Source organism: Sinohyriopsis cumingii, chromosome 5 (assembly GCF_028554795.1).
Source record: "Sinohyriopsis cumingii isolate HCF-2022 chromosome 5, ASM2855479v2, whole genome shotgun sequence".
In the NCBI taxonomy this organism is placed as follows: Eukaryota; Metazoa; Mollusca; class Bivalvia; order Unionida; family Unionidae; genus Sinohyriopsis; species Sinohyriopsis cumingii.
The window spans coordinates 86,921,833-86,947,790 of NC_142965.1; the positions used below are offsets into that span (position 1 = coordinate 86,921,833).

A 25,958-nucleotide genomic window follows, 5' to 3' on the forward strand; every position below is an offset into this window, starting at 1 on the left:
TTTATATGTGCATTTTGATTTTATTGTTTGAAGAAAATGTCATTCAACCATTGATTCTGAATCACATGCGTGAACAGAAAACTTATTCAAATATACTGGCAAACAATTCAAAATACATACAGAAATATAACTGAAAAAAGAAAATATATCTTGAAAATCTTGACAGAATATTTTGAAAATTAAACCAGTTTACAAACTTTAATAAATTTAAATAAACACAACTACAATATATTATTCTGGCTGAATTGCAATAAATATCAAGAACAATATGATAAATATATCCTGAATACATACAAAATCATTTTTACATGATTTTAAAATGACAAAATCAGACAAATAACCCCGGTACGATATGGACATATTTTATTAAGCATATATTGTACAGTAAGACTGCACACCTACTGGAAGTGAAGATTTCATTTATATTCTGAACTGGATTATATACTATATAAACATGCTTACAAGTCAAGACCAACTGTAAACAACATCAACCCTGATCTGACATTGCACAATGCACTGGCAGTTCAGGGTCTATTTCGCTCAATCTACTGAAGACTCCTAACAAATATGCTTACACATTATATGATGGCAAATTTTCATCTGCACTGTTTGCATTTTGACTTTTAAGTTCGTATATACAGTATAAAAGAAATATGTATTGTGAATAATCATGAATGCATGTTTGATACATGTAATTACCGAACAGATTGATGAACATCAAGGCTATATAAGTGTTTCTTCTCAGTTCGAGGCCATACAAATTCCATGTGCCAGCTAAATAAGAACAGACAGCCTTTGACACCCCACCCACTAGCCACAAGATGTCACTCATCACTATCTCCTGATCACGTATGTGACTGGTTTAGACAACCCTCTACTCCTCACATATTCACTGTGACTTTACATTGCTAATCACTTCAGTATCTCATTAAACTTTCATTCTGCAACAACTTCAATTTTTCTGGGTTATTGTTTCATCCATAATGTAATTTTTTAACATGTTTCATTCTTAATGTTCTTTGTAAAGTATTTCATCTGTAATGTTATTTGTAATGTTGCATCTGTAATGTTATTCTCTAATGTGTTTCATTCTTAATGTTATTTGTAATGTGTTTCATTTTTAATATTACCTTTCTTTTAGCACAAAAAAAAACTCATAAATGCTATACTCAATCCAATGGCTGATATTATATACAAAATGAACAAAAGAAGTCATTTTACCAATAATGCTATTAGAACAAAAGCTTATACAATATTGCACATTTGGCAACTCATTTTATTCTGCCCCTCACAATTATTTTCTAATTTAAAACAATAATTACATCTGACATGTATATAACTGACCTAAAAACAATAACAAAATTTGAATAATAGGAGAATATTCCGTGTGATCTGCCACTTGATATATCAGATTTTGTTATAAACACTTCATCTGTTGCAGTAAAGTGCATCATAATAAAGTTATAACAGTAAACAGTGTTTTTTATTTTTGGCTTTGCACGTCGGCAGTCTGTGTTATTGTTTTTTAAAATATATAATGTGTAACCCATGTGTAACTTGAAAATCGATGACACTAAATTCCATGGCCAAAAGTTTTACTTTTAATGTATACATTACATAACTTTATACTATTCTGCAATTATATAATTGAAAAGCCATCCAAGTATAAATTTTCTGTAATAAATTAAACAGCATTTTGTTGCTATTACTTGAGTACAAAAATAAGCGAATCCTCTTAAAAAATGAACAAACTGTGCATGAATGAAAAGTGCGTGCCTTCTGGAATCTGATTCTGTAAGTTTCATACCGGTATATCCAAATGGCAAAACATATATTTGAGCATATCAGAGAAATCTGATTAGTCCTCATATCCTTCCTGATTATTTTAATTTTTACACTGAATGTTAAAAGGTTTTCCTCATTAAAGATGTCCATCAACACAGCTATGCAAGCCATTTTGCTATTAAAGACTGATAGTCCACCAACGTCTTTAATACTTATACATACACAATAAACCTAGCTCTTATCAACAAACTGGTGGGGGGGTCCCGAGTGGCCGAGTGGTCTAAAGCGCTCACCGTTCCGGATCACTGCCATCTCACCTCTGTCTGCGTGTGTTCGAGTCCAAGGCTCGGCTAGCGTGGATACATGGGGAAGCCTGCCAGTAGCTTCTCGTGGATCGGTGGTTCTTCCCTGGGTTTTCCAGGGTTCTTCCTCCACTAGTTATACTGGCCGCCATGTATAGCCTATCTTGTGCTGAAAAATGGTGTTAAACCCTATAACAACAACAACAACAACAACAAACTGGTGCAATAACCGCCTTTACATCGATTATTTTATGAAACTTGTCCACTTTCATCCGAATTTCTTTTTCCATTTTCCCCTCCATGTTTAAGGATGAGTTAGTAGTGCATTTACTGTAAAATACCATATTTACTGCTCTAGAATGCACAAAGAACTATACTTGCTTACAAGTTGACGGTTTTTACTGACAATTTGAATCATGCAGAATAAGGGTCATCTTAAAAGCATGACATTTAAATAATTTGATAAATCCAGGCATAACATTCGAAACTCTGTTTGCAGCATTTACAAATGCTGTCAAAAACACTTTTATGCTTCCATGCCACTATTCCCATTCAGAAGTGCAAATATGGTATGCACTGTTTTTTTTATCAGTTTCATGATGTCTGGACTGTAATAATCGGAAAACTGCCCACGAATTAAATATTATCCACTGCAAAGTGAAGTGTCTGTCAATGTTGATTACCATGGGTTTTTACGAGAAAGCATATTGCTTATATTTTCATGCAAGTCCAAACAATCTGTAATTTTAATGCATAATGCTTCTGATATTGTTCTGAGCCAATAACAGGGAGTGGTTATTTGAACCCCAGTGATCTTGCCACACAACTGACACATTTTCAGTTGCATCCTTTAATAGATTTCACAGACTATGATCAAGATGCCACTTACTAACCAAATTAAGTACCTGCATATGACAGGAAAGACAGTCAGACAATATTTACAATGACTAGACAATGATGGACGATTTCAAACTTTAGTTGGTCACTCAAGCGTTGAAAATGAATTTGTGGCCTTTGTACCAGATAACATTAGATACTAACAGTTATGTGGTAGGAGACTGTGAATAAAAAAAGAATGGGTTTCATTATTTATTAGTAAGACCTGTGGAATTAACATGTGGGATACTGTGAATCAGACCATTCTGAGCAACTATTTTTGTACCAGTAGGTGACCTATAATATAACTCATGCATTGATAATGTCAAGCCTAATGGATTTCTATGGATATTATGACACAAAGATAAACAAAATATAAATTGCCAGTTTATTTATTACATATTCCAGTCAATAATATAATTGTATCTTACAATGGTTCTGTCTTAATTTTCATTTTTATCTATCCAACTAGTTTGATTTATTTTTCCAAAGTGTAAACTTGGACTCACTGACAACAAGTCATCCCTTCTGATGGCTCTAACTTGCCAAATACACGCTGACTTATAGCAGGGTCAAAATGAAATTAGGTTTTGCAGCTATCAAATGGGTAACTGATATATAATTGGGTATATGTGATACATTTATCAGTTCGTGGTCACATCTCTTTATTTTTCTAATGATCATGAACAAGGATTCAGCCCAACCCTCAACACATCTATATACACCTGCCACCATTTTATCCAGTTGATGCCATGTAAAATAACTTATCAGTTCATTTTGCAAATACATTTGCAAAATTGCAGACATTTATACCATTGCAACAATGGTCAAAAACACCAGTTACAACACACAAACAACATTTAACAGTACAGTCAAATAATGCATTACGACATAACATTACTCTGAAAAGCACACACACACACAACTGGACTTTTACAATCTTGTGCTTCTAAAATCCACAGAGTTTAGGTTGCACAATTTCGATGTTATTCAAATGCTTTTGACACAATGTTTTCAGACACAACTGTATATTACATTACGTGAATTAAATATTATAGATACACACATAACTGACAGCAGGAACAGAGGCAAAAAAATTACACCTATTTTCATGGTGTTAAATTTTCAAGATATTCCCATTGTAGCAACATACTGTAACCACATGCAATTAAATAATACTTTTGTTTTTGTTGACTTAAAGCAATTTTCATGCATTGCTGGCCATATAATTCCAGGGAAATGGAATTTCCTAAACGATTTCTTTCATTGTACTCCAGGGATAAGAACCTATCTCTGGACTACAAAGAAAGTTGTTGTTGTTGTTGTGGGGGTTTAACACATTTTTCAGCACACGATAGGCTATGCATGGCGGCCAGTATTTATGGTGGAAGAAGAACCCAGGAAAGCCCCAGAAAGATCCACTGACCCATGAGAAGCTACTGGCAAGCTTTCTCACATATCCACATTGGCTGAATCCAAGACTCAAACCCATGCAGAGAGAGGTCAGATGCCAGTGATCCATAACGGAGAGTGCTTTAGACCACTCGGCCACTCGAGGCCCCCGACTACAATGAAAGAATCATTTAGGAAAATGCCAAATCACACAAATATAACATGCTATATTTTCAAATCAATAAATTCTGGTACCACAATTTTATTTCTACCAGTACTCTGCTTCTTTTAAATACAGCGCAGGTACCTTAATAAAATGTACAATTTTAACTAGAACTATGTGTATGATCTGACATGCATACCACCTAGATCATTTCTAAGGTAAAATTAAACATCTGCTGTAAAAAGGTCATCATGAGTATAAAATCTGCTCGAAGTTTGTTAGACAACTATGTTTTTATAAAAACTTAATCACATTAAAAGCAAAAGTTCCTCAAAATGCATACCATAAACTTGCAAAACATGTAAATGTTATATCCAAAAATGTTGAATTAAATGATTTACAAAAAACTTTATATGATGCTTGTTTCTGAAGTTAATTGTTTCCTCGATGAGAGTGCACTGAATTCCATAAAGGCACACTTATTTCTCCTCTATGGGTAAACCAGTATGGTGAACTTGATACAAAGATCCTTTTCGTACATGATGTTTTAATTCTTTAAAGTCTTCATAGAAAAAATGGTTTAAAAAAACAGTTTTATAGTGATCACAGTTTTACATTCTGGTCTCCAGTTGTAGCATGAAGAAAAAGCAACCTCTTCCTGGTTTATCTCCCTTGGTATTTTCATACTCTGACTAGACATATTTTTACCCTACCCATAGGTGTCACCTACTGTAGGGGAATTCACATATCACAACTGGAAAATCAACATTTAGTCTAGGAATGGTAAGTTCCACATCACCCTGGAAAGAAATCAGTGTCAAGGTTGAATTCATTATCTGTATGTTTCATCACATAAAAAAACAAACGACCCAAGATTTTATTTATAATTTTACTACAACAGTCATACTTTCCAACCGCTTCTGACACACACACACAGAGATATATATATATATATATATATATATATATATATATATATATATATATATATATATATATATATATATATATATATATATATATATATATATATAAGCAGATGGTAAGGACTTGAAAATACTAACATTTACCTATCAGACATGTTTTGCACAATCAGAATGGTGAATTAACTTTGCAAAGTAGGATTTTTTGAGTGATAATGAAGTTTGGTTTTTGCTTCTTTCTTTTCCGATGTTCTATTTAGGACCTGGACCATATGTTCATTCTTTCAAGATCTTGATTGTGCTGACTCACTGCTGCATATCTAATTTGAAAGGGGCTGATATAAGGGCTAAAGTTGCCACAGTACAAAGCCTGGAGCAATCATTCAGATATATCATTTTGGGAAGTATAATGATCAGAAGACAGACTTTCACCTCTGCACTGTCTTTTGGTTTTGAGCAGTAAGGTATTAAATTAATTACAAAAACACAATTACTGAATAATAATAATAATTTTATTTAATAAGAATAACTCAGTTATTTACATCTGAGGCCATCAGAAAGAATAAGCTATTGTAAATAAAAGAAATAAAAAAGACAGTAAACCATGCACAAGTACATAAGTATAAAAGCAAAAGGTGTATATGAAATGCATTAACAGAAAAAAATTGTAGTGCATTAATTTCAATATTTACAAATGAAAATTTCTTTTCAAGATATTGTCATACAATTTGTTTTGAACACATACTGATTTGTTTCTGATCTAATGGTTTTGTGAAGTTCCTTCCACCGAATAGCACCAGAGTAAGCAAATGATTTGTTAAAAGTATTTGTTGTTGGAAATGGTATTTTGAAATAATCATTTGTAATTGATCTCATTTTAGGTCCTCAATACTGTTCTTCTGACTTAAAATAAAACATACCATGCAAATATTGTGGACAAAGTTCATACTCTGAACATTAATATGGACTTTGGTTGGCTAATTGAATTTAAATTTCAGATATTTCAATAATAGAATTTTGGATGGTGTATCAAATAGTAACTTTAAGATCATTCTTGCTGCCATTTTTTAAGTTTGTAGATCATTTTAATAATACCATCAGTTGTATTTTCCCAAATTGTGCAGTGTAAATTTATGATAGTTGAGTGGTAAATAAGATTGTATTCCCTGTAAAAGATAAATTCTTGTGTTTGCTAAGAAAAATTTCACTTGCTTACAACATGCTAGATTCTTATCAACATGAGCTCCCAAAAGGTTTGCTGTCTCAACAATTTCAATTGGATACATGTATAGCTCAAGATTTGGATTTCTACCTAGATGCAAGCAATGCTTTCCTAGTTTTTAGGAGACTGAAAGACATGTTATTTAGAAAGCATCATCATTCAAACTTACATAAAACTTCACACAATTCTTTGTTCAAAGTTACAACATTAAAATCAGACTCAAGCAAAGTAATATCAGCAGCATGGATAGGTTTCTGAATGTTGTACATACAGGGGCAAATCATTTATAAACAATATGAATAATATAGGCCCTAAAACAGATCCCTGTGGAACTCATTTGCTGATGGACATCATCTCTGATTTAATGTTACAAACAACAACTTGTTAGCTTCTGTCAGAGAGGTATGATTTGAACCAAGAGAGAGATAACAGAGAACATTTGGACTTTTTAAGTTTCCATACAAGTTTATTAAGGTCTGCTAAGTCAAAGGCCTTTTTAAAGTCAAGCTATACAGTTCCAACAAATTCTCCATTGTCAACTGCAAGCAACCATTTATTGAGTTTTTTAGTGTAGAGTGATAGGATAGTTTCATGTAAATCTACATTAGGATGGGTGAATTAAATGGCACTTTGATAGGTAACTATGGAGATGTTCTGAAACATGTGTTTCATTTTAGATATTTTTGGCAGAAAAGATATTGTCTGGATTTGACTCTGAACCGTTTTATAAATGGGTATAACCTTGGTTGCCAGACATTGAGATGGGAAGATTTCCTTAGTGATGCTTTGATTAATTATGTAGGTAAGAGATGGAGCAATAATATCAGCACATTTGATAAGAGGAATCAAAATATGTGGTCCAATGTAGCTGAATTTATCATAAACAATGCAGGTTTCTGAGAGAGTTTTGCTCTTTTTCTTTTTAAAGGACTGTGTCTTAAAAGTTCATTTACTACATCTGCAAATGACATAAAAGGAAAAGTGAATTTTACATTTTCTGGAATTTTAGACTTAATAAAATCTTGTAACTTGTTATTTTTTACATTAGTATCTGAGATATTGGAATTCACACTTGTTACATTAATGAAATGCTCATTAAATCTTTTAATGCATATCATCAGTCATTATCACGTAAATTATCAATCAACTGATTTGGGATCTTACTGTTTCTATTTGGAGTGAAATCATTCAGAATTTTCCACATTTGCATTTTCCTCCTTTTCAAAATATTTCATAAACAATTATTTTAACAGACAATCATAGCAGTTCATCTGTTATGCCAGAGTCAGTAGTTGTGCCAATGCCTGATGTTATAAAAACAGTCTTTATTATGTCAGGCTTCATTCATTTCTGTCATAAACAATGCAGGTTTCTGAGGGAGTTTTGATCTTTTTCTTTTTAAAGGACTGTGTTGATCTAAAACAGTTCATAACAGTGTATCAGGTTTCAAGGGCAACAATTGGGTTCTACAATTTTTACACCACTGAGAGGGCAGTTTGCTAAATCAGATAAACATTATCAGCATTACAGGTATCAACAGGTACCTGGGGTACTAGCCTGTTCATAATTACCTGGGTAATACAATTACCTATAAGGTACATGTTTATTTAGTTCATGTAAAAAAAATAATAAACAACCCAAAACACCATATTTCCAAGTTCTGATCAAATATTATATCTGGCAACATCAGATAAGAGAGACACAGAATAATGAGTATAGTTTGAGGCTGGTGTTGTGTGACTATTTATTGGCTGCTGAGCATTTATCTATTATTGATGCGACTTGTGGATGTTGTATGACTATAAATGTTAGAGGAGAGGGAAATTGTTAAATTGAAGAACATGTTACATTGCAAAAAGGACAAATCAATAATGCTTTACAAATTTTTAAGGGGGCCCCGAGTGGCTGAGTGGTCTAAAGCGCTCTCCGTTACAGATCACTGCCATCTCACCTCTGTCTGCATGGGTTCGAGTCTCAGATTCGGCCAATGTGGATATGCGAGAAAGCTTGCCAGTAGCTTCTCGAGGGTCGGTGGTTCTTTCCGGGGATTTCCCGGGTTCTTCCTCCACCATTAATACTGGCCGCCATGTATAGCCTATCGTGTGCTGAAAAATGGCGTTAAACCCTACAACAACAACAACAACAAATTTTTACAGAGGAATTCAACAGTGATGTAACACAGCATTAAGAATTTGTGGCCTTGACTTTCAGTAAAAGGTAAACATGTGATGCACACTAGTTAAAGTGAATGTTATCCATAAATTATTTATCACTTTGTTTTTTGTCTGTATTCTTGTATTAATCCATAAGGATTTAGCCGATTTGTGACAAAAAAATTTAACTGCAGATCCAGGTAAGTAGCAAAAGTAAATGTATGGTTTTCTGTAAATATGGCATGTAAAATATAAATTATTCTTTTTATACTTTAATTTTTTTTTATTTGTCACTCATATTAGTGTGTGTGTGTGTGTTGTGTGTGATTTGGATTTTTAACATAGCTTTAACAATTTTTCAGTCATATCAACATGATGTCTGCAGTGTGACAGTTTATAGTGATGTCTAGCACTGAGGCATCATGCCACAGACATGTAGCATGATGTCCCACCCAGTCACATTATCCTGACACCAGGCCGACCAATCCTAACACTAACTCTTAATGCTGAGCGCCAAACGAGGCACCTGTTAGTACCATTTTTGTAAGTCACTGGTATAACTTGGCTGGGGATCGAACCCATGACCTTCTGCATCTGAGACGGACGCTCTAACCACTAGACCACTGGAGCGGTCCACTCATATTAGTAATAATTATGCTTATACCTCGGGGGGGGGGTGTCATGTATGAACTTACAACAATTTTTTAAAGCATCTATATGAGATGAACTAATGCTCTGCATGACATAAATCCTTAGTATTTACTTTATTTGTAATACAAATTGATAATGGTCACTTACTGAGAAATATGGGACCTGTACTTCTTCAATGATATTCTCTGATTTACTACAATAAGCATGACCAATTGGTGTACTTGATGTTTCAGTGACTCTTGTAGGTGAGGTAACATGCTGTGACAGCTGGCCAGCTTCAATCTCACATAGCCATCTTGCATTCTTACAATCTAAGTAGTCTATGTTGAAATCCCCCATCAAAATAACTTCTAGATTGTTATCTAAAAGCTATCTCAATTTCAGTTTCAAACTTCTCAAACCATGTGACAAGTGAATCAAGTGGACTGTAGGCACAACACATTATTATTGACTTTGATGAGGCAAGACAGATTTTTTCCATAATGTCTCAAGCTGACCAATCTCAAGGTCATTTCTTTGTTTGTAGAAAGCCTGTTATATACAATTAACCCCACCTTTCTTTATCAATAGTTTCTGTCTTTTCTTTCAATTTCATATTATTCTAAAACAAGATCATTATTTTGTACATCTATACCAAGGTTGCATATAAGCCTAACAATGAAATGATCTATTTCTGATTCAGTATCAGTTTTATCTTGTCTAATATTGAGACTTGCCATATAAAGTCCTTTTTTTGCCAGACCTAGTAAAGCAATCCAAGGTGTAGACCTTGAGGATTCATTTTTAACATTTATAATAATACATTTACTGACATTATTCGAATCAATAATAGTACAAGAATTAACACTAACATCACCATTTACATTTTCACAATGTCTGTAAACTAAATTTTGCAATTGTAAGGCCTCAGGGGAAGTTACAGTAGAATAACATCTGTGAATATCAACTTATGAAATTTGATTAGACTGTAATGTGACTCATCTACTGCTGTAGCAGAATAAGAACAACTGGATATTTGTGCAACTAACTTAGTACTTCAATTGTTGCATTCTGTTTTTATTTTAGTATCATAGTGTTGTTTTTGAAATTTTAAAATAGTGGACTGGTGTTGTGCATTTACACTTAGTTTGATTGCAGTCTGTGCCTATTTCTGATAAAACATTAAACTTGTCATAGTTTATTTTGTTAGTGGAAAGTAATATTCAGACACTAAATATTCTAAATCCCTAAAAATTATTATTTGTTGAACAGAGCTTTTGCTTGTGGTCAAGTTCATTCCAAATATAGCACCCGATGGTCTTGCCATTGTGGCAGGTTTCTGTTACATGGCTTGTTTCGCCATGAAAATGACAATCATTTGATATTTTCCTCAAAATACGGATATATCCATTTATATTTCTTATTAATAAAGCAGTTCCTTTTTCACACAGACGAATCTTGTCCACAGAGTACAATTTTAGATACACTATGATACTTGTTATTTCCCAAAAAGAATGAAGGATACTGGTCTATATAATGTAAAATGAACTGTTCACACACATCAATAAGTACTTTATTTATTTGGCTCACCTGTGCATCGATATGAATCCCAGACATGTTGCTGGTACATTGAGAATGCATCAATATGAATCCCAGACTATTATGTTGCTGGTACACTGAGAATGCTGAGTGTAAAGAAGACTTTCATAATCATCTTTGATTTCACCCATGCTATTATGGAAACCCTATCAAAAATGTCTGACATGCTGAATTAGCAACTGGTCATTTCATCAAAAGATGGGCATGTTCACATGCTTGTCTAATTTCTAAACGCAACAACAAAATAGACACCTGCTGCTTCTGGCCATGCCATGGCCCTGGCTACACATACATTCTTTAAATCTCCCCTATTTATTTCAAAAATGAATCACATCCCTGTGTCATGTTATAAATATATTTTAAACTGTTAAACATTTTTTAAAATATACCTGTGGTTTGAGATTTTTCCATTTTCTCCTCATGGTTCGGCCAAACTCATCTCCAACTTCTTCATAAAATTCGTGTGCCAAGTCACCATCCTCATCAAAATACATAGACCTGAACCAACAAAGAAACATAACACTAATAAAGGTTTTAATTCTCAGTGATTGAGGGAAAAAGTAGTGAATACTTGTACTTCTTGCTAGTAAATGTTCTGCCACTTTCAGTTCTGATACCAAGAATCTACAACCAGTTCAAAATTATGTGAAGAAAAAAAAAGCACATCCTACTGAAGGAGTCAAATCATAAATATGTCTTGGTGTGTGTTTTGCTATTGGAATGGAAAACAGTTTGTTTCAACTTTATATTTAGTACTCCAGTGCATTAATAGCCTCAGCTTTATGATAGAATTCAGCTGAACCTGTCGAAAAAACATCTGAAAGGTCATTTAGGTCAAACCATAATTCTGGTCATAAACACCTGAATACAGCCATACATACTGAGTGTACTTAGGTCTACATACCTGGCATTATTATGTCAATTGAAAAGAAAAACCACTTCATGAATAAGAAATAATCCCAGCTATGAGATCATGACCTAAAACAAGTTACTCTTTTAAGTTTTGACCCTAGAGATTTTGGGGTCAAGGGTCAAATGACTAGAACTTTGAAATCTACTGAAAACCCTGTATTAAACAAGAGTCCCTCGAATGCTCTACCATTTCCTGTGTTCAAGATAAGACCATTTTTACTTACAACTGCCGAATGTTGAAACAATCTCCGATATTTTCAGCAATAACAAGATTTAGTAGCTGCTACGGTGGTCACAATGAATGTCATGTTGACACTAGTTCTATTTAGGACAAAGTAGACATTAGAAATCTTTTGGTGAAAACATTTGGTTCCATAGAATCTTATAAAATTTCAATCACAGCAATTTGTATTATGCCCGCAAGACTTATTTAATTAATTTGAAAATCTGAATCAGAATCAATGAAATGAGTTATTTTCCTTGCCCATCATCATAACCAGATTAAAATAAATTTTAAAACCAAAATAAAATTGGAAATATTTCCAATAGTCTATGCTCTCTTTACAAAACTCAGTAGCAACTATATGTAATCTTTAATGGGAGTGTATTAAAAAGTATACTGATCAGGTTATTATTCATAAAGTGTAAAAAAATATCCGGATTTCGACTCGAAATGCATATGAAAATGTGATTCCAAATGTCAATATGAAGACCCACTCCATGACCTTCTTGAACCGGTAACCCAGAAAATCCGATTTACTATGTATCTTTTAGAATCATACAAATAAATACATTAAAGATGGAAATGTATACTTTAAAACAATACTGCATTTTAATCCAAGTATCCATTTTTGCAAGAAGTTCTCCCACACGTACAGAATCATCTGCTATCCAACGTGTCAACTTGCCACTAGAATACAAACTTTCAAGAAATTCACCGGCATATAGTCTGTTTCTAAATTCTCAAGTAATTTTTCCCCATCACCAAGACGTTCCAAACAAATTACATCCTATACATTGTTGTTTCTCTTCCACATAATAGATTATTTTTTACAAAATGTTGAACTTTACTAACTTTTTAACAAGATCGGTTTTGTTTGCTTAATATATACTAACTTTTTAACAAGATCGGTTTTGTTTGCTTAATATATCTTGCCATTTACTGGCATTATTGCGTTGACTTGTGTAAAACTAGCCATAAACCTGACCTAATTACTCGACTGAAATGCTGACAGAAACAGTCCAAAGTAATGCATTTCATTTCTATTGCCCGATTAATAAATATTACATCTTTTCAACGTTGTGCGCAGAATAGGCCGACATATCGCGAGTCAGGAAAACACGGGGGTGGTATCCCCGGTGTCCAAAATAAATATTATTTTGAACAAAATATTCAGGTGAACATTGCCTCTTTTCAAATGGCAAGCATCGCTGTATTTTATTTTCGTCAATCGGTCGAATTTGGTATGCGTTTTGCTTCAATATTGGAGACGAAAACCTTCAGTGCGCAGAAATGTCCGAAAGCATTGTAAATATCAGGGTCGAATAGTGACACCTATCATCGCTGCTATTTCGAGCCAAGCTTTACGTCGAGTAATGAATTTGGTACCAATTTTTAGCTCAGGCATTTGACCTGTTATGCCTACACAAAGTATGACTTACTACCTCATCTTTAGGAATGCCAGACCATTTTCCCCACCCTACCGGTTGACATGATCGAGCCCAAGCTACACAAAACTACACACTGCATATCGCTTGAAACTGCTTATTACCCTGTCCGTTTGAAAACGAATGGGGTTACTTCCATTCGTCCCATTTTATCTGTGTTTCCGCATTCTTCAACTTGTCCCATGAAAATGGAAGAAACTGATCTTGTAACTTTCCTGGCAGCACAAGACAAACTTTGTCCCATTGTCCGTCAAATTTTGGGCTATCATTCCTCCATCGTTGATGAAATAGACAACTACTCTACATTTTATATCAAATACTGTTAATGTAGGTTTATCAACAGTAAAGCGGTCTGGCAGGTTATACAACTCTTCAATTTTGTTACCTCCCCTATATCATTAGTATGACAATGGATTTTCGAGATTATTCCCATCATATTTAACCTCGGAGCGTGAAGGTCTCATTGGATAGTTTATCTGGTGAATTTTCATCCGACAAGGACCTATTGCAGAAAAATGAGAATAATTTTACACTTAAGATACAAATAAAAACAAACTAATGATTTTTGTAGAAAGCATGTATGTGAGGTTTTGTCTGCGGCAATCAGGTTAATTTCACATGGTGGCTTTTATACTGAACCAACACTGCCAGCAACCCATTTTTTTACATTCATTTCTGACAGCCAAGGGCTATATTGAATATTTTCCTGTAACAATGCAGCTAAAAGAATCAGTATGTGCTTTATGCATGAATAAAGTTCACAAGTTATCGTACTTTTCATCACCCGTCAACCATCTCGATTTTTTTTTAAATATTTACCTCTGTAGCAGACATACGTAAATACGTAACCCAAGATGGCAGCTCATTTGCAGCCAAAGTTACGCATTTGATCTCCGGTGCTAGTCTGTGACAGGCAGTCACCAAACAAGCCAGCCCATTTTCAAGCCTAACTCAAAGTAAATCTAAACCACATTACAGATTTAGTATCTGTGTGAATTTATAAATTCTAGGCTTATGATAATTAGGTTAATGCCTTCCAACTTAAATTTAAAGTGTTAAAATACGAAACTATCCAGTGAGACCAAATTATAACCAGTTTCAGGTTACTGTCGGAAAGAGTACTAAGATCCAATGAAGATCCAATGAAATTATATGATACCAATATATCGGTCAGAATTGTTTTACTTCCTTTCTTACTAACATATTTACTGACATAAACTTTATTATTTATTTATTTATTTATTTATTTATTTATTTATTTATTTATCTATTTATTGAAAGGAATTATTTGCACATTTTGAGAGTATTTTTTACATAGTAAGTTTGATCAGATAAACAAGCCCTTGAAATTGATTCAGAAAATGACAGAATATCGGGGAAAATACGGGGGAAAAAAGAAGCTATACAGACTAACCTGAGATCCAATAGAATATCAGATTCATGACACAGCTCTGTATTTTCTTCCATGCAAATGCATTATTGGAAATCCAGGGGAAGTTTGTACTCTACGACAGCAACGTTGTTCCACTAGGTGATGATGGTAAAATTGGATTTGTCAACCAAGGCATGAGGCATTGTTTAGTACCGCCAGTTATTTCATCGACAGAAAGGAAAACGAAGCGATTCTTCACAACGTCGACGTTATTGCATCACTCCTTGGATTCGCCCGTTACGGTTATGATTACGAAAAGTCTGCTGGCGCGTATATGTTCATCAAAGACACTAGCGACCGTCCTGATCCTATCCCGCTCGTTACTGGACAAGTAAGAAACGCGGCTGGAGATAGAGCGACTGCTCTCAATGTTCATTTCAACGTTGAGATGCACAGCGTCGAGCCCAGATTCACGCCAACTTTACCACTCTCAGACATGTTTGGATGTGGTAGAGAATTTCTTGATTTTATTTTCGGGTCCAAACACACGGTCAAATAAAACAGGAAGGACAAAGATAATGATGCAATTTGGCGTGATAATACGACAGCTGAAGGCAACGCTATCTAAATTTATACTTCCAGTGTCATCAATGTGTCCATCAGTGGCTAGACATATTGTTATGGCATCTGGCGGAACGTCTGTAATTGTATTTATCGCGATAAAGATAGATTGAGCTAGAGAAGCACGGCTGACATATTTTTATGGCATCTGGCGGAACGTCTGTAATTGTATTTATCGCGATGAACATATATTGAAAACAAAGCGGCAGCTAATGAGAATTCTAATGGCAAATAAGTACTCAGCAAGGTGTCAGCTCACCGTGTCACTTATTTACAGTATTTGAGGTCTTCTACAATCTGAACAACCAACTGGATAGTCTGGTGCCCTGCGTAGTATGTCCCTGCGTTGCACTCTGCTATACGAAGTCAGGTGAAAGCCGACGCCATATTGGAATAGGGTTGCTATTTCGATCCTAATATATGGCAAAGTCTGGGATGTCATGTACAACAAGATATCAATATCAATATAAAATTGATCAATGAATTTATTGCAGCTATAATATTTTAGATGACTTGGTTTTAAGTGTGCAATATTTGCAAAACAATCGTTACCCTCATCCCCTCGTTAAAGAGGGGTGACATTTTCGTCTTAATCTTAGGCTATATTTAGGCTTTCGTACATCACCTCATATCAATTTCAACATAAATTGTAGTAAGGAATCGATTGGAGAAGGAATTTCTTAAGATGACTTTGTGTAAAATGTGCAGCATTAACAAAATACCGTTGTGTGTACCCTTTTCCTTCATCTTCGCCTACTAGTACAAATATTTGCAAAACTAATTATATAACCGAATTGGTGGGCAAACTTGAACACAAGATAACGACTGCTATAGTTCAAATCGAAAGTATTAGTAATGTTCACATTGTGTCACTAACCAACAGAATATTAAAGGGATACATATTCCGCGGTTAGATTAACTAGATCGCTCCATATGAGGCCATTTGTATTTAACACGATTAATATGGCGTCGGTATTCACCTGACTTCGTACAGCGGAATGTAACGCAGTGAGCATGATAAGCAGGGGACCAGGCTACCAACTGGAAACTCCAATGGTTGCAAAACTGTCGGTAACTGAGGTCTTCCTGGGGTAAAACGGTCACCCATGAAACTCATTTTCATCGACTTTGACAACAATCAAGTCGCCCGTGTTGATTATCGGCTGTTGAAATATCTGGACCGAGATCAAACTGTTGACACCTGCTTGCATATTTCTCAGCAGGACTTCACTCATTTGTATCCAAATACCTAGACCTGATTAAACAGTACGTGGTGGACTTGTACTTCCATGCACGTGTAGGAGGAGCCCAAGATAACGCTGAGTACATATGTATTGATGTGATCCTTTCCCACAAGAGTAACTTGATGCAGGGGTTGAGTAACCGACGTGGGATATTAACGTACCTATAGAAAATTCATAAAATGTTCTCAACTTTGTAACTGAACCTGTTACCTTTTCAGCTAATAATTTCCTTTCACGAAGTTAAGATTTGCCCTTGCCCAAAGCAGCTTGCAAAAATAAAGATCGTAATAGGAAGCGATTGTGGTGTTATGCTGAGGATTTCTCAGACAAAGTCAGCTGGAACAGTACCCGTGTGGTTGACCCAAACATAGCTTATTCAGCCTTATGCTGCCAAACAAAAGAACACCTCGAAGATATAACAGTTATTCATGTCGCAGGTGGCACACGTGCAAGTCACTGGTGGAATATTTCTATTCCTCGCAGCCGTTCCAGTGCTGATATCAGCTGCTGCTCAAGCTATTGCAAATGCGGCTACGTTATGGGCCGTTGGAACTACATCCGTGTTGGCTCTAAAAAAAAGGCGGCTGGGGGACGCATAGCAGAATAAAAGAAAATGAATTTGATTATCCAGTCGTCGGAGCCATTGGTTCCCCAGTGGAAGAGGTTTTCGGTTTTGGCATCGCTGCTGACAAGGTCACTGACCATTGTCGATCTACTTGCGATGACAAAGCGAGTCTTACATGTCCGAGGTGTCCTAATGCCGGATGAATTTGCGTCGATGATTCTCCTGCACATGGGAAACTGACATCAACTTGGATTTAACAACATGATCCGGAGCGCATTTGGTAGCGTACGCGGTGACACCCAAATTTCGATTTTATTTTGACACGTACGGGCTTGCACCGCAACTTGAAGTTGTTGATTATTCAACCTGGGGAGCTGGACAACAATCGCTGTTTTAGTCAACGCTGACGTTACAAATTCTGCTAAACGGCTCAATTTGCAGACATCTTGTCCTTAAAGCACTGTACGCACTTGGTCGTTCACTATCCTTGCAAACACTGAATGATTTGACAGTATCACTTAAAAACAACATTTAAGGACTTTAAACGGAAACATGGCTCATTTGCAGCCAAAGTTACGCATTTGATCTCCGGTGCTAGTCTGTGACAGGCAGTCACCAAACAAGCCAGCCCATTTTCAAGCTTAACTCAAAGTAAATCTCAAAGTACACTCTGCGACACCGTGTTGGCGGAAATCGAAAACCACCGACGTCTCCGAGCGCAGATACGGTACCGGGATATTAATGACCTTGATTTACAGGCAGTGATAATCGAGTAAATGTTTCCTAGTGTAATGAGGCGCCTCATAAGAACTTCATTTATGGGGCTATACTCGTATGGTTTCGGGATTCGGAATCATAATCACCACTCGTGTGGTTTCGTAATCGAATGATCGATATTTTGTAGCCACAAAGTAGTATGATAGTATCTCTTTATTTGCTTACTGGTCTAGGTTTAAGTCTTCTACCCCACAAACGTTTACTCTCGCAAAGGCACCTCTTGGTAACTTTGGCGAGGTTGCACGCGGGCTTGCATGCAGTCACGTGTGATGTGAGGACGAATTCATACGGGCTAACGGACTTTTACTTAGATCAGTAACATGTCTCAAATCGCTATTCTCATCCTGCTGACGTATATAATGTCAGTGCTTTTCTATGTTGGCACCGGAATGTGCAGGTGGGCGTTTTTAGAATTGTATTATATTTCCAGAGGTGTTTAACGTCGTAAATTCAATATTTTATCTAACTTGTAGAGCAGGGATGGGGGCATTAAGGGTTATTTTCAAAATCCTAAGTTCCGTTTCAGTGTGGGTTCTTATATCAATAGTATAAGGACACGTTAATGAAACCTGGCATCCTTAAGATTTCTAAATGATACTTTCTAGACATGGGGCACACAATTCAACTTTACAGGGGTTATGGTTAATTGCAAATTTCCATATACTATGGAATAGATCGACAGTTCAGACCTTTTCATTTACTAGTTCCCTCTAGTGCATTATAGTGGCAATAAATGATGCTTTCACCATCAAATTTCTTATACTAGCACCAACTTCTTTTGATGAATAGTGAACAACATTTATTATATTGCCTCCGGGCTTACGTGTGTTTTCTCATAGCAAATATTTTGTTTCCAAAACCGCGAAATGATATTTTGGACATTTGTACAATGATGTATATAACAGAGGTGTGATCATCAGACTTGTTGACAACAATTTTAGTAGTGTTAAATAGTAAAACATAAATGTTCAGTTAACCGTGATTCACATTGTCTTTGGTTCAAATAATCCTAATTCCAAAACTAATCTTGTGCAAAAAAACAAAAAAAAAACAATAGTTAATGGTTAGCAAAATTGTTCATATGACGTATCGAAGTGGTAGCGATTTGACTAGTCAAATCAAGGTTCGGAACCAGACTTGGGTTTGTGTTTTAGATCTTAATGGTAAAGATGTTTTAATCTCACTTTAGATTTTCAATTGCAATTATTTCTTGATAATTATTCAGTTATATTTGTACTCTTTTGTGATAATTGTGCTGTTCTAGTTTTAGACGGCAGGCTAGCATAAGTCAACTGCTCAGTGCAACAAAGAGAGAAAATCACAGTAAATATTTGGGAGAAATTACTCAATTTTTGATGTCCTAGTTTCTTTATTTACAGTTTCCAAATAAAAGGCGTAGTTTGCCGTTAGGTTACGATCGTAATTTTTATTTTTTGGAAGTCTATTTATCGTAAATAGTACTATAGGTTTTTACTCTGGAGACCGCAATTTAAATGAACAATTATCAAATCTTGCACCCTCCACTGCCAATGAAATAAAGTCATCAATTGCTGTGTTGCTAGCATTGGTAGATGATGGTGCTTTAGAAGTACAGTACTGATACTCATTTGGCATTTTAGCTGCAACAGAGCATTGAAATTTTTCAAAAAATTTCATACCAGGAACATATAAGATGTTTGAAATATACCGTAACTGGGTAATACAGAAACCTTTGTATATTCTTACTGCCTCCAGGCTTCTGTATCCTGTCCGATTCATAATTAATTGTTCGTCCATACCAGCGTGAAGTAATAATGTTGCACAAGCTTGTTTTCCTTACTGGTTTGTGTGATTCCCCCCCCCCCCCTCCAGCCTTTCCAGCTTACGAACTCCTAGAACCTAAGAACCAAACCTGATCGGCTCGACTCTCGTGTGATGAAATAAACAGGTGCCGATTAGTGCTATATAATCCTGGTACACATTTATAGAATTTTCTCCATACTCATAAACATTTTTCTACTAGAAACTTGTCAACACCTATTTATATTATAGATCCAATGCAGCTACTTGCCCGAGGTGAAACACAAAATAGATTGCCATGTACAAAGTGTGACATTAAATATAGAGATGCATAACTATAATAAATCAGAAAGCACCCCCAATTATATGGCGCTTCTCAGTTTGTAGTTTAGGACTACGACCGTATCTACTTTTGTGTGAATCAATACAGTGTCTTCTGTTTTATGCTGTCTTGTCGTATCTTTTGATCATAGAATTTCTTGTGCCTGCTGCTTGTTTGTTTCCATCATTAGATTCTTTGCCTTTTCATGAATGTTCCATATTCGAGTAAGTAGATTTTTCTGAGTCATCCTCGGTTTCATGTTCCACTTTCAGGGGAAGTACAAACATTAGATCAACAAGTAGCTGAACTTCGCGTCCCATCATTAACATATTCGGATTTTGACCTGTGCTTTCATCTGTATGCAAGGTAGTTGAACTTCGCGTCCCATCATCATCATATTCGGATTTTGACCCGTGCTTTCATCTGTATGCAAGGTAGTTGAACTTCGCGTCCCATCATTAACATATTCGGATTTTGACCCGTGCTTTCCTCTGTATGCACTGTAGTTGAACTTCGCGTCCCATCATCATTATATTCGAATTTTGACCCGTGCTTTCATCTGTATGCAAGGTAGTTGAACTTCGCGTCCCATCATCATCATATTCGGATTTTGACCCGTGCTTTCATCTGTATCCAAGGCAGGTGAACTTCGCGTCCCATCATCATTATATTCGAATTTTGACCCGTGCTTTCATCTGTATGCAAGGTAGTTGAACTGCGCGTCCCATCATTATCATATTCGGATTTTGACCCGTGCTTTCATCTGTATGCAAGGTAGTTGAACTTCGCGTCCCATCATTAACATATTCGGATTTTGACCCGTGCTTTCCTCTGTATGCACGGTAGTTGAACTTCGCGTCCTATCATCATTATATTCGAATTTTGACCCGTGCTTTCATCTGTATGCAAGGTAGTTAAACTGCGCGTCCCATCATCATCATATTCGGATTTTGACTCGTGCTTCCATCTTTATGCAGGGTAGTTAAACTTCGCGTCCCATCATCATAATATTCGGATTTTGACCTGTGCTTTCATCTGTATGCAAGGTAGTTGAACTGCGCGTCCCATCATCATCATATTCGGATTTTGACCCGTGCTTTCATCTGTATGCAAGGTAGTTGAACTTCGCGTCCCATCATTAACATATTCGGGTTTTGACCCGTGCTTTCCTCTGTATGCACGGTAGTTGAACTTCGCGTCTCATCATCATTATATTCGAATTTTGACCCGTGCTTTCATCTGGATGCAAGGTAGTTGAACTGCGCGTCCCATCATCATCATATTCGGATTTTGACTCGTGCTTCCATCTTTATGCAGGGTAGTTAAACTTCGCGTTCCATCATCATAATATTCGGATTTTGACCCGTGCTTTCATCTGTATGCAAGGTAGTTGAACTTCGCGTCCCATCATTAACATATTCGGATTTCGACCCGTGCTTTCATCTGTATGCAAGGTAGTTGAACTTCGCGTCCCATCATTAATATATTCGGATTTTGACCCGTGCTTTCATCTGTATGCAAGGTAGTTGAACTTCGCGTCCCATCATTAATATATTCGGATTTTGACCCGTGCTTTCATCTGTATGCAAGGTAGTTGAACTTCGCGTCCATCGTTAACATATTCGGATTTTGACCCGTGCAAGCATAGCCAGATGAAGATGACAATTCCAGTCTCGCTGATCTGGTGAAATATACTTTCTGAATATGTCTTCAATGGTGAGAGTAAGCCTTTCAACAAGAGTCTTGTTAATTTGCAATCTAAAGCAAAACTCACTAATTAGCTTTGACTGAAACTCACCACCATCGTCAGTATTTGGAATGCAGATGAAGCTATTGTTATCTGCATGTATTTTCAATATTGGTTTTGGTGCTGAATTTCACCTGTAATGCAACCATTTATTAACAACGTGTTGATTAATGAATCATTATTCTTGACTGTTTGCTTTGGTTGTGTTTAAAGATTCCCGGTTCATAATATATTTAATCTATATTGTAAGTTACAAAACTTTTAATCATTTGCATTATTTATGGAATATTATGAATTTATTATGCATCATATTTTACAAAATTATCTGATTCGGGTAAGCAAATTTACATAATATATCAAGCAATTGTAAACTTAATTGTAATTTTCAATAACGTTTGATAGGACATTTTGTACTATTCAACGCTTTTCTCCAACAATATTTGTTTTTGGTGTAGTTTTCATTAAATTTTACCATCTAAATATTAATACTGCAATTACACGTTAATGACTCACATTTCTTTATTTACTTGATGCTCAAGCTTCATTCTGGTCTGAAACAGATTTTTCTTACTTACAGATGGATCAAGTAGCATATGGCAGTGAATGGTCCAATTTGTCAGACGGATTCTTAAGTTATATTGAAGCTGAAATAAATGATATTACGCTTTTGCAGAGAGAAAAAACTTTCCCAAATCCACAGCGAAAAGATAGCAAAAGATGAGGTCCATACATCACACACACACACGCGCGCGCGCGCGCGCGTTAAGATTCCATTACAGTCTACAAGTGCTATATATCTAGGGAAGAAACATTTGAAGAAAGTAAAGCCATTCTTATCAAGAGGACTCGAGGCAACCATCATAGTGCAGTTTACATAGATGCTGACTGGTATTTCTCTAGCAGAATTTAAAGGATGCTTCATAGATCAAATGGAAGGAATGAAAGCTCAAATTCAGACTCAAACGTTTATGAACAAGACAGAAAAGTAACAAATAAAAGCTAGAAATTGTGTGAAGAAATATATGAAGACAGTATCAAGCAGAGTGGACGATACCTTATAGTAGATTTTGACAGCAGTTATAGAACATTGCAACATTATTACCGCTTGTGGCCAAGTTGAAAATAGCCATAGCATGTTAAACAGCAGTAGCACATACCAACCTGTATATACGGAACAAAAGGGTGGTTTAAGTAATGCTATTGGGGATCCTACTAGAGGCACGTGTGGGGATCTATCAACAGAGGTGACTGATTCTTCAGTGACTGATTTGGGACCGACATTGTTTGCTAACCAAAAATCAAGAAGTTATAAACCCAATTTATGCATTGAAGAGAAGAAAATAAAAGTAAACGAAATCTAAACGTCTTTAGTTCAAAAGTACATCTTGCAACACTGAAAAGAAACTTTCCTCTGAAATGCAAAATAGCACATTAGCAAAAACAAAAACAAACACAGTAACGGTGACCACACTCCATTAAAATGTGATCTTCCTGCTACCAACTGAAATACAAATATGCAGAGTGACTATGGTTATCTCCCATCATAGATAACTATACACTAACAGATTTTGAAGTAAAAATGAAAATTAGTTGGAAACAGAACGAATACAAGCAGCACCCGAACATCCAAAGATAGAAACTGCAAAAGGTGAGGAATACGTGAAAACACAAACGATGACCCAAACAAAATTACAAAAAAAAGAGACCAAATTCAGCAGAACAATTATATCAACGGGACGGACAATCTTTGATTTACAAAAATATTCTGAAAACGATCAGTCAGAGGCTGATCCTTTGAATTGCTCTCACAATGATAAACCAGTGGAACTATCAAATGCAGGGATATCAGTGGCATGTCCCAGTTTGAAAATAATGCAAAGGAAGATACCGAGATCAAAATGAATTACAGTTCTGGTCTTTAGAAAGCAATATGGCAGAGTATGAAGGTAACAAAAGTTCTAGGTATGTTGCAGAAATATCACACCATCCACCTGGACAAGCTTGTGGTTGGTAATATGACGGACAGAAAGACGACTAACCCATATGGCAATTGTTTAAATAGCTACTGCTTTAGAAGATTTACATGTCACCCAAGGATCTGAGGACTAAAAAAACCCTAATATCTAGAGGATAATGTTATACATTATATGTGCTTTGTTACTTTTACTGAACTAATAAATGAAGAAGAACAAAGCAGATTAATTGAAATGAAGAAGAATGGAGAGTGGACTTCAGTTATGATGAACTTTGTACCACTATGAATGACAAACATTTAATCGTTCACCTTAAACATTTTCAGCAAAATGATAGACGAAGTGAAGAAAGATGGACAGTAGAATGTAGATATGATAGACTTGTACCACTATACACGCTAAACATCTTTAATCGTCCACTTTAAATAATTTTAAGTCAACCATTCAACCCAATATTGGATGTTTAACCAGATCTGGTAACACCATCATATACTGAACCAATTCCCAATGCACATATTACAAAAAAGGGTAGAGCTCGTTATAATTACGTGAAATGGAAAGAAGGATGCAAGACAAACAAAGGAGACAGATGTCCAAACCAGCATAATGACGTGATCTCATTCTGTAATATGCTACTGATCCAACATGTTCCAGTAGTCGATGAAAACTGACATAGATGGTATATGTATTTCATCAGTTGAAAACATTAAGTTGTGACCACCAAACTAGAAAGAAAATGTCCTGGCAAGAAAAAATTAAAGATAGGAAAAGGACCAAATGTAATACAACTTCACACTTTTAAGCATTTGACTTGCAAGCTGTCCTGACAACGCCTTATTGCTTAGTATGAGAATTATATTATAAGAGAAAACTTTCTGTTACAACTTAACATTCTACTCACTTAGAGATGGTAATACAAATTGCTTCCTATGAGACGAAGCACAAGAAGCTGGAAGTTCATGCGGAATTGGGACATGTTTTATCTGAATTCTCTTACGAGCAGGACTTCAAACATCAAAGAAGTAATTTATTATTCTAATACACGTGGAGGGCAAAATCAAAACCAATTTGTAGCGTGTGCATTGTTATATTCCATTCAAAGGGTTAAAAATATAACCAAGATTAATAAGGAATTTCCAGAAAGTAGACATTAAGAAATGCAATTTGATTCAATTCATGCCAACAATGAAAATGCAAGGATGATTACCAAGTGACCAAGTACAAACCAGATCAAACTTCGCTCGTTGTGATGTTATTTTTGAAAGGTGAGCGGGTTGAAAACATATTCATACTGCCCTTTTATCCTGTTATGATAGAACCGATGTACTCTTTTCTTGGCACAGTTGAGTGTCTGGCCAAATTTGTACAAGCAATCGATCATTTGTTTCTTTTTTGATGACATTAAAGATGCAGATCATTCAGTAATCATGATCGAATACTCGTTGTTTAAACTATATTAGTATTTAATTTTAGAACACCAAATATTATTTAATTTAATTTAATTTGAGCAAATACTCATACATGACAACGTTGACATACACTTTACTATAGCGATTATAACCGTCCGCCTCAGGTCCATCTTCAAAATTATTCAACTAGAACATTTACAGTCTAGCTGAGGATTATTTATGTTCTTTTAATCTTGCATATTTCAAACCAAACACCAAAAACGTCTTCCGTCAAGATAAACGTTTTTAATTTTGTACAAATTTACCGACATGACAGTAAAACAAACAAGATCTGCAAGACAAACAGCCACAGCATAATAATATATGGAGTACAGTTGGACAAAACACACAGCATAATACACATATGCAGTACAGTTAGACAAAACACACAGCATAATACATGTATGCAGTACAGTTGGACAATACACACATCATAATACATATATGCAGTACAGTTGGACAAAACACACAGCATAATACATATA

At 35.5% G+C, this 25,958-nt stretch overlaps 1 protein-coding gene across 1 annotated transcript; it reads right to left on the minus strand.

Annotated features, from left to right (window-relative positions):
• Nucleotides 1–13,929, minus strand: LOC149799677 (tumor suppressor candidate 2-like). Its single transcript, XM_089959024.1, has 3 exons — nt 13,730–13,929; nt 11,435–11,543; nt 1–5,318 (listed from the first exon to the last, which is right to left on the minus strand). The coding sequence occupies exons 1-3, from the start codon at nt 13,867–13,869 to the stop codon at nt 5,241–5,243; spliced, it is 327 nt and encodes a 108-aa protein (XP_089815150.1). The 5' UTR covers nt 13,870–13,929; the 3' UTR covers nt 1–5,240.
• Between the last annotated feature and the right edge of the window lie 12,029 nt (nt 13,930–25,958).